A 9,525-nucleotide genomic window follows, 5' to 3' on the forward strand; every position below is an offset into this window, starting at 1 on the left:
TGGAGAGCACAAGTGGGCCACACGCACCACTAAATCTGAGCAGATTTAAACAGCAGCAGCAACAAAGCTTTTTTCTTTGAGAATTATTTCCAAAAAACAAAGATTTGCCAGACTCTACTGTGTTGCTACCTCATGCACCAACGACGCTGCTCTCCACAGAGTTGACAGGTTGTGTGTAGAAGAAACTTACAGAATATTTGGAAGCTTCTAGTTCCCTTACCTGAGGCCCCCGAGGTCCCACAGGGCCAAAAGGACCTTCCAAACCCTGAGGAAAAATAAGATTCAATTATCAGATTAATAGGAAATTGCAATTATCTGCTTTCAATTATTGAGAACAACAGTAACACAGTAACACTAATGACCCATATCTCTGTTTAAGCATTTTCTAGGTAGTTTATTCTCTCTCCAGAGTACTACTATTCTTGTTCTGTATTCAGTAATTGCCTATTACATTCCATCCTCAACATTTGGTTAGAATACTTTTCATATACAAGAAACATTGTGGATGGCTACTTAACATCTTAGCTGTTTAATTAACTAGTTGTTATTTATTACAGGTCTTTACATTCAATTTTTAGGAGTATATTAGATACAGAATTCTTAACAAAATCCTGCAGTGCTTACTTCAGGTAATTTTGTCTTACTAACTCAAAATGCTGATCAGTAGCATCTTAGAATCATACTAATAGTTCACCAAAAAAACCCACCCCACATTAAAAATGCATTAAAAAGAAAAGTAAAATGACGTATTTTCTAATTCCATTAGCTGTTTCTGATTATTTTGTCCAGCATTAAAAAAAAAAAAAAAAAAAAAAAGTAATTTTCTTCTATCATCTTCTGCATTTGTAAATGTGAAGCTGGGAATTCTGGAAATGACTGCAATTTTCATTCGTTCACTAAATTCCTGAAGTCCATAATCCATTATAATCTCTGATCCTCTGCAGATGTCAAACTTTTTTTCATCACTGTCCTCAACAGAAGTGAAACAAGCAAATTTCCAGCAGCCCTAGCATGTGTTTTCTACATCCAGATTTCTTGGCTGCTTTGATTATGTTCTTTGCCAGCACCTGAACAGCTTCCTTTTATCTTAGTAGACATTTCACATAACCTTGTGCTATTTCTCACATATTGCCCGGATAAAGAAGTTATGATCTTTATTCCTCTGAGAAATGCAACTCTTTCTCCTTTTTCATTGATATTTCAGCTTTTTCTGACTTGCTGCCATTTTGAATCCCAGCATCTCACAAGATACTATCAGCCTTTAGGTTTTTATTATAGTATAATGCCCTTTCCTCTTTGCTACAAATACTACTGCTTTGAATATTTCCTAATTCCTACTTGAAATTAGGTAAGTTCCAGGAACCACAAACTTTTCAAGTTGGTCTTTGGTAAACGTGAGTATAAAATGGATGTTAAAACTGAAGAAATGTGCTTTACTAAAATGATCAGTTGCAACCCAGTTGGTAGTACTTAACAACTCTAACTATAAATAAGTGGTTTGTAGTACTCACGCAAACCTGCTTACATGAACTCAAGAGACATCATTGTTTCACTCAGGAGTACATTATCCTTCCATCTTTCAGAGTGTAAAAACCAGGAAAAATCTATAATCACTTCTATCAGCTCTGCACATCAGGTTAAAAGAGGAGGAGGACTAAATAGAAGTGTGAATGCATATCAGCACAGATGGGCTGGTAGACCTAAAAGTTATTCAGGTTGTGTAAGAACATGCCTCCATTGTAATATAACTTCATACACTTGAATTAAAATTAACAATTTAAGGAAAAAAATCTGGTGAGCTCTATAACATGCTCACAGTCCTTTGTAAGCAGGGCTTGGCACTGATCAGGACAGCTTTTGTTTACCTTTTGTTTTAGGTAAGTGACTACATTTCTTCTGCAAAAAGGTAAAAAATAATATAGTGAACTGTGGGTTCAGTTTTCACAAATCCTATTTCTACTCTGAATGTATTTCTATTACTAGGGAATTACAAGCTATGTTTATTAATGTTACATGTTTTTCTAGTATCTTCATCAATGTGAAACAGTTCAAATAATAATTATGCTTACTTTTTCCCCTTTTATTCCTGGGGATCCACATTCTCCTCTTTCACCCTGTATAAGAAATCAAAAGGTTAACAGCTAAACAAGATGCTTTGATTACACTACATGCATTAAAGACTGTGCAAGCAGTTCAATAGCGCAAGAAGTTTAGTAGATTCTGAGGACCAGAGAGTGGCATCATTAGATACAGTCTGTAGAAGATATGATCTGCTCCACTCAAGATAGATACTTTTTCTCCCTGAGAATGCCTACAAATTTTCCAACCTACATCATAAGAGGATAATACATTTAATATTTAGAAAGTTTTGCTGTATTTTTCCACCTCTCTGCACTGCCTCTCTATATTCTGATTTCATAATTGTGATGTCTGAGATTTCCCTGAATAACAATTGTGCAATTGTATGAATGGAATGAAGAAAGAGAATTACTAATGTGTTCCACTGATGATTTAACATATCAATAGACATATTAAAAGTAGACATCTGAGTCTACTTTTCCCATTTCCATGAAATGTTTTGATGTAACGAATGTTTCCATGAAATGAATGTCAATAAAATCTACAGAAGCACTTTTCTAATGAAATCTACACAAATGATGAATTTACTTGTAGGGATTGCATTAGGAGCTCTCATATCAAAAAGACGAGACAGGCTTTTCTTTCCTTTCTTTTACATACACCACCAGCAAGTGACAATCTATTTTCAGACTACTTCTTTTCTATAATAATCTTACCTTGTCTCCCTTGTAGCCAGGACCTCCCTATTCAAAGATTTAAAAAAAAAGGGGGGGGAAATTATAAAAAAGAAAGCAAAGGCATAACATACTGCTAACTTAAGTAGGGAAAGAAAACCCAAACCAGTACCCAGCAAAGAATTATGTTTCAGAAATTCAGCTATTCACAACAATATAATATCTCTCTAGAATCATTTAACATATAATTCCCTGCAAATTTAGATGTGTATTTTTTCCTTATAACATTAGCTGTAAATACACCACTTAGTCTGCCAGCCTCTTAGCAGATACACACTAACACTTAAACGGGACTTTTAAACTGAACTGATCTATGTTAACCTTTCTACTGTGAACCAAAAAGAATTCAAGCTGAGAAATATCAGATGACAGAAGCCACTTGAGGACTATCTACATGTTTTAGCGATGACATTTTAAATTATATCTTTAGGATAAATCTAATGCAAGTCAACACAAAATCATGCAGCTTCAAAAGTTCCTTTTGTCAGTAGCATCCCACCTCTATACTTAAGCACATGGTTAAACTGTTTCTGTCAGTATAGATGCTTCTCTAAATCAGAACTTTGTTTAGGTGCTCTAAATAATTGAATAAAGTAGATGTGTGAAAAAAATGGAAAACTGCAGTTCAGTGGAACTAAACTGTGAATCGGGGTCTGGAAGATAATCTGAAAAGACAAATACAAGTTAAAACTGTAGCAGTCACATACCTCTTCACCTTTTTCTCCATGATCTCCTTTTTGAGCATTGCCCTGTTGGAAGCAAAGGAATACAACTGAAATATGTATTTCATTTATCACTATTAGACTAAAACAAAGAACACTGTTTAAGGAGCAGAAGTAGCTTTTCCTGTTTATGAATTTCCACACTTCTTCCTCCCACAATCAAGGACACATGATTCCTGAACATTAACTGTTATTAAATGACTGAAATCTTAAGTCATCAGAGCAAGCCCCTCTGCTCCAGAGATTTGTGTACTGTTAGAAAGCTCTGTGGAACTTCAGAGAGCCTTCAGCTAGGTTCAGAGACCTCTGTTGTCAGTGAAAAACTGGAATGATAAGCAGTGTTAACTTTGTACCAGTTAAGTTTGAAATTTTTCTCTCTCACTTCTAAAGCAGCTCACTATAAACCTCTCATAGCAAAAGTTAATCTTTTACATCATATTTTAACGTACTTTTCCTTTTCTATATTCACTTCTATGGTTTGCATAAAGCCATAGGAATTTGCTTTATTTTTCTAAATTCACTTTACCTTGCTTCCTTTTGGTCCTGGCTCACCTTTTTCCCCTCTCTTACCAGCACTGCCCTGAAACAAAGCAGGAAAATGTTATTACCATTGTGAGAATAAAATTCTCCAGTTTATCTAAGACAACATCTTTGGACACAGGCAAAATCATTCTGAAACAAGCTTAGGTAGAAACCCACACCAATTCAGGTATGGCATGTATGACAATACTTTCACAGCTAAAAAAAAAAACGGTATTATAAGGTTTCTGTGATTTTTTAAAAATCAACATTCAATGATACTTACATTTTCTACAGAGCATTTGAAAATCTAACCAGGAAGGTGTCACAGAAAACACATGAAGTTCCTCCTCCTAATTTTTCAGTTACCTACCACCATCTGATCTTCTCAGCTTAGAAAAAAACCCTATGCACAGAACTGCTTAGTGTCAATATTCAGCAGCCCCAAAATAAAAAATTAGCACACCATTATTCCTATCTGGAGGATCGTGAAGGTAGGAACTAGAAAGCTCAGTGTATATGTGTATATGTAAAAAATACATATACAATAGGCTACATCTAACCATTTTGGATAAAATAACTTAAAATTCTTGGATCATAGATTTTAAATTGGAAATAGGGATTTTAGTTCCAGATGCACATTATCCAGAGCCAAGGGACTGGACGATAGGCCCTGCTGTCATAACCTGCTGCACATACGGTTGACCAGTTGCCTAGTATCTAGGGAGAAAGGCAAAAACCTCTCTATGTACCTTGTTTGTCTCTGAGGAACTATTAAAGATACCAAAAGGATCAGAGAGGTCACACGCTGTCTGAACTCCCACTTCTCCCTTCTTTACCAGAGCCAAGAAACAGTTCTGTGTTGAAGTGTCACAAGAGAAAAGAGTGTTGGAGGCAGAGTTTTAGACCTTTCCTCATATATGCCATCATCCACAATCTTTTGAATCTTTATCTCTTATACAAGGAGAAGCTGCTGGCGGAAGTAAACCTGTATCTAATGGACCTTTCTTTCCCCATTGAGAGATTCAAGAATAACTTTTTTATTTGGGCTTCAAATTAATGTACCTATTTATATACAGTGTTTTATTACCCAATAATATAAATATATTTCCAAGCGAGTACGTGATTATGGATAGATTTTTTTTCTGAGCTCTTACACCAGTGGCCTTTCACAGTGAATTGCTATATGCTACATCACTTCTTTTTGCAGTACATGCACAGCTAATGTCTTGCTTTTTACAGACATAGTAACCAATTTAAATACTGTGCAACATTGATCTCAATGCTTCAAATTCAAACTCTGGAAGCTTTTCAAATTAATGTATACTTACAGAATCACCTTTGTCTCCTTTTGCTCCCTTTTCACACTCACAGTTCTTCTGCATACACTACAAGGTGAATAGAAACATGAAGGAGAATATTTTTCAAATTTATGACTTCCAATTTTAAAACAAAATCTTTTTTTTCCTAGCCACAACCAGAGAACATCATAAAAGTGGAATAACAATAAATAAATTCTTTTCTAATATATATATTTTTTTTATAATCGACATTACACTTCTGTATAGCCCTGTCAAAATCAGTTGCTTGATTTATTTATAGCAAAGACAAATAAATCCATTACTACTGTAACTACAAAGGTTTAAGGTTGCATATATATAGTATATAGTACCATGAAACCTTATCTGATTTTTGGACCATGTTGACATTGCTATTGCTTTCTAATGAGACAACTAATGAACTTGTATGTGTTGTACCAGTCTTATTCCACTCTGGTAGGAAGAATTCTTTATGTCTTACTGTTGACACTACTCACTAATGAACAGAAGTTGTAGATTTCTCAGGAGAAGAGATGGAAGAAATGAATGAAAGTTAAAATAAAAACAACCATGGTTGAAACTTTACTCAGGGAAGGAAGGTTGATTTCTCCTGGAGTGTTGTATTACAGAAGCAGACATCAGGAGATCTAGTACGAATAAGAGTAATTGAAACACAAAACTCAAGAAACCTACCTGCTTCTGAAGCAAGGCTTCCTGAAAAGAAAGGAAAAATATTACTTTCATACAGATTTAATTTAACAGAGTACTAATTTAACCCTTTTTTTGCTCTCTAATTTAAAGAATTTCCAAGGTGAACAGTAAAGAATGTGAATACCTTCATCCCTTCTCCACAGTGGGAAGCACCAGCCTATCAAACTACTCGTACGAAAAAGGGTTCTCAAGTAGGAATAGGGGGTTACTTCGTGTGAACCATAATGATCAGAAAACAACTGAGATGTAATGGGACAGCTAAATAGACATATTAAGGAGCAGTGCTAACAAGGGGGATATGAAAAGACTTCCTAATGAAAGGCCTTACTATGGAAGGCCCTACTAAGATAATGTAGGGGAAGGACCGTGATTTTATCAGCCTTATGATAAAACAATTCCATAAAGAGAACAAGTTACTTTCTGAAGCATTATCATATGCTCAGAGACACACTCTGTTTGCTGGAAAATACCCTTTCCCTCCATCAGTGATCAGTGCAGCTGAGCTATTATTGCCTAAGCACACAACTCCTTGGAGAGTGGCTGGGAGGAGAAGCTCCCTCTGTCCTGACTCCTGATGTAGCAGATGCATGCACCACAAAAACCTCTGCACTGCCTTCAGGACTTACCTAGCAAAGTTAAATGAAACCCGCTATGGACAGACATGTTACAAGATTGCCATCAGCATTACCTACCAGTTCCAATGTTACATGAACTTTCAGGTTCTGATCATCCAGGCATAAGACACGTTTAGAGGATATATCACCAGATATCACACGCAATTTTTCTTCTTGGACATTTTCCTTAGAAAGGCCAATGGTAAAAAAATGTATTCCAAGACTCCTAGCTGCTGTGGCTATACTCTGGACATCAGGGTTGTTTGGATGATCCACACCATCAGTCATCAAAAAAGCCACTTTTACACTTCTCTTACGACCCTCAGTTTTAAACAGCTGAGTGGCATTGGAAATTGCATAATAGGAATAGGTGCCATGGCCAATATAGCCCAGAGACTTGATTTTCTCTTTAAAATTCTGCACATTTTTCCAGGCTATAAAGGGATGATCAATGCGGACTGTGCTGCTGAACTGCATACTTGCTAGTTTGACATTATACGTCTGAGACTTAACTGGCTTCATCTGGAAAATGCTGTTAGTTAAGTCTTGAACAAAATTCTTCTGTAAATCAAACAACTTATTTTTGGCACTTTCTGAACTGTCCAAGATAAAGACTATATCGATGAGACACATATCACCTGTAATGGAGCAAGAAATTTAAATCTATTAATGATGGGCACACCTGAACAACAGATTTGAGATAATTCTCTGCAACAATCCCAACCCTCAAATCACTTCCTCAAGGATTCCTCTGTCTTTGCAGTAAAAATTCTAAGGATAAATTCCACTGTAAATGCCAAGAAATTCTACTGAAATCAAGTAGTTAAATTTAAGTTACTGTAATTCATACCAGTATTATTAAACACAGTCTACAGACAAAAGCTTTCAAATTACGGTCTTTATGGGACTGTTTCATGATTTTAGTTGATTTTGTATACAAAACATTCACAGGCAATTTTAAACTAAAAACTAGGCTCCTTATTATTTATCTTAAAAGATATATGCATGTTGATGAAAATCATAGATTAAACTGGAGTCCATCACCAAGTAAATGTCACTACAGTACTTTTCAGGCCTGATAATCAAAATAAATCACATTTAATAGATGCATACATAAGTTGTCAATTACTAGCTAATTATCCTGAAATATGTGGAGACATACAAGATGGTCAATCAAGAATTTTAAGAAAATGGTTTTACCTTCATCTTTTTGCACGAGAGAATAAGGATTCTTTCCTTTCTTTCTGTTTTGCCCATATACTATCTGGTTTGTTGTCACAGCCAGAAGTAAAAAGCAAAAGAAAAAATGTTTTTTCCACATAGTGACTTTGATCCCAAACTAGATTAATTTTTCTTCCTGTTAAAAGTAAAAAACCACCTGTGAATACTTCATTTATAGATGCAAATAAATACAGATACTTCACAACCAGAATACACGTTTGTGCGAAGCACAATTCTAGAGACAACATGCAAAAAACAATTATAAAAAGTCATTGGGTAAGTGATTTAAGCATAGCAGCCAGTACAGTCCCAACTGTAGCTCACGTGTATTAGAACCTGTTTTATTGGACAGGAAATACGGGTAGGACAAACACCTTAAAAACCACCAGTGCTATCTTTATCTTTCATTTGAACATCTAACAGAGAAGGATAAATGAAATTGTTACTAATGCATATTCCTGTTAACTTACTTTGCTATTAAACTCATTATATCAAATTAGCAGAAATATTACAGAAAACATGGAACATCATAGATTGTTTCTAAAAATCCCTAATTGTTAGGAATAAGCAAAAATTTGGGTGTTTTCAGATGCAGATATATTACCTAGGTCTGGAGCATCAGTAACAACTTATTCTTCTAAGAAACAATGGCTTAGCAATGAAATTCAGTACATGAATATATTATTAATATTACACGGCTGTAACAGAATGTGTGCAATATTTTCCATAAAGACAATATTCTATTATAATGGCAACATACACTAAGAAAATGAACATTACAGCATGTAAGTTTGTGATTCAACAGATCTTCAAACTGAACTCCTGTTAAACTGGTTTACAAAAAATGCCTGTAATTTACAATAATTCATTTTAAATATCATTAATAACAAAGACAATACATTAAATTTAAATATCCTTCCTAAATCTTTTCAAGTCCATCATGCAGTCACAGAAACCATAAGTGCAGTCCTCTAAAGACAGAAAGGAAATAACTAAGTCTTTTACCTTCAAAAGCATTCAAAAAGAAAATTGTGGATTCAGTAAACTGTCAATGTAGAAAATATGTCCAGTAAGTCATGCCGGAAAATGTGTTCTGTTTATAAAAAAAAAGCAATCTGTCAATAAATAGCCTACCCACTTGTAAGTGGCTCTCTCTTGCATCTAGATCCTTTCTAGTCCATTACTGCTGTTTAGTTGGCCAAAGTTTAAATGAAGATAGGCTGGCACTTAGCCAGGGCTGAGTGGGAGACCAAGCCATTTTATTAAAGGGACAGTGTCAGTCTGGGAGCACGAGCGTTTTCCTATTTTAAAGAAGTGAACTTTTATGCTGAAAAATTCACTTCTAGACAATCTGCATCTTCATCCATCTCCTTGCCAGCCACACCTCTTCAGCTTGTTGATGTTAAGGTTGCAGCACTGGCTAGATCAAAGATGTGGGATAGTACATTATCATTTGTAAGCCAGAACTGAATTCTGACCCGATGGAAGACAACTTAAAAAAAAAGTCTCTGTGAGCTGTTTTCCTCAGAAATTATTTCTGCTCATTTAAGCCTCTGAGAGGTCAGACACAGACAGGATATCTGAAATGGGGCTGTCATTTAGGTAG

At 35.3% G+C, this 9,525-nt stretch overlaps 1 protein-coding gene across 1 annotated transcript in view; it reads right to left on the reverse strand.

The window, feature by feature from the left end:
• Positions 1-9,001, reverse strand: part of COL28A1 (collagen type XXVIII alpha 1 chain) — a 60,250-nt gene extending 51,249 nt beyond the window's left edge. Inside the window, exons 1-10 of the mRNA XM_030511838.1 lie at positions 8,925-9,001; positions 7,899-8,055; positions 6,777-7,336; positions 6,067-6,087; positions 5,386-5,442; positions 4,062-4,115; positions 3,521-3,562; positions 2,796-2,822; positions 2,070-2,114; positions 221-265 (exon numbers count right to left, since the gene is read on the reverse strand). Of these exons, the coding sequence (XP_030367698.1) occupies positions 221-265; positions 2,070-2,114; positions 2,796-2,822; positions 3,521-3,562; positions 4,062-4,115; positions 5,386-5,442; positions 6,067-6,087; positions 6,777-7,336; positions 7,899-8,019 (972 nt within the window). The 5' untranslated portion in view covers positions 8,020-8,055; positions 8,925-9,001. The remainder of the gene's footprint in view (positions 1-220; positions 266-2,069; positions 2,115-2,795; positions 2,823-3,520; positions 3,563-4,061; positions 4,116-5,385; positions 5,443-6,066; positions 6,088-6,776; positions 7,337-7,898; positions 8,056-8,924) is intronic.
• Positions 9,002-9,525: the final 524 nt, after the last annotated feature.

This window comes from Strigops habroptila, chromosome 1 (assembly GCF_004027225.2).
Source record: "Strigops habroptila isolate Jane chromosome 1, bStrHab1.2.pri, whole genome shotgun sequence".
Taxonomy (NCBI): Eukaryota; Metazoa; Chordata; class Aves; order Psittaciformes; family Psittacidae; genus Strigops; species Strigops habroptila.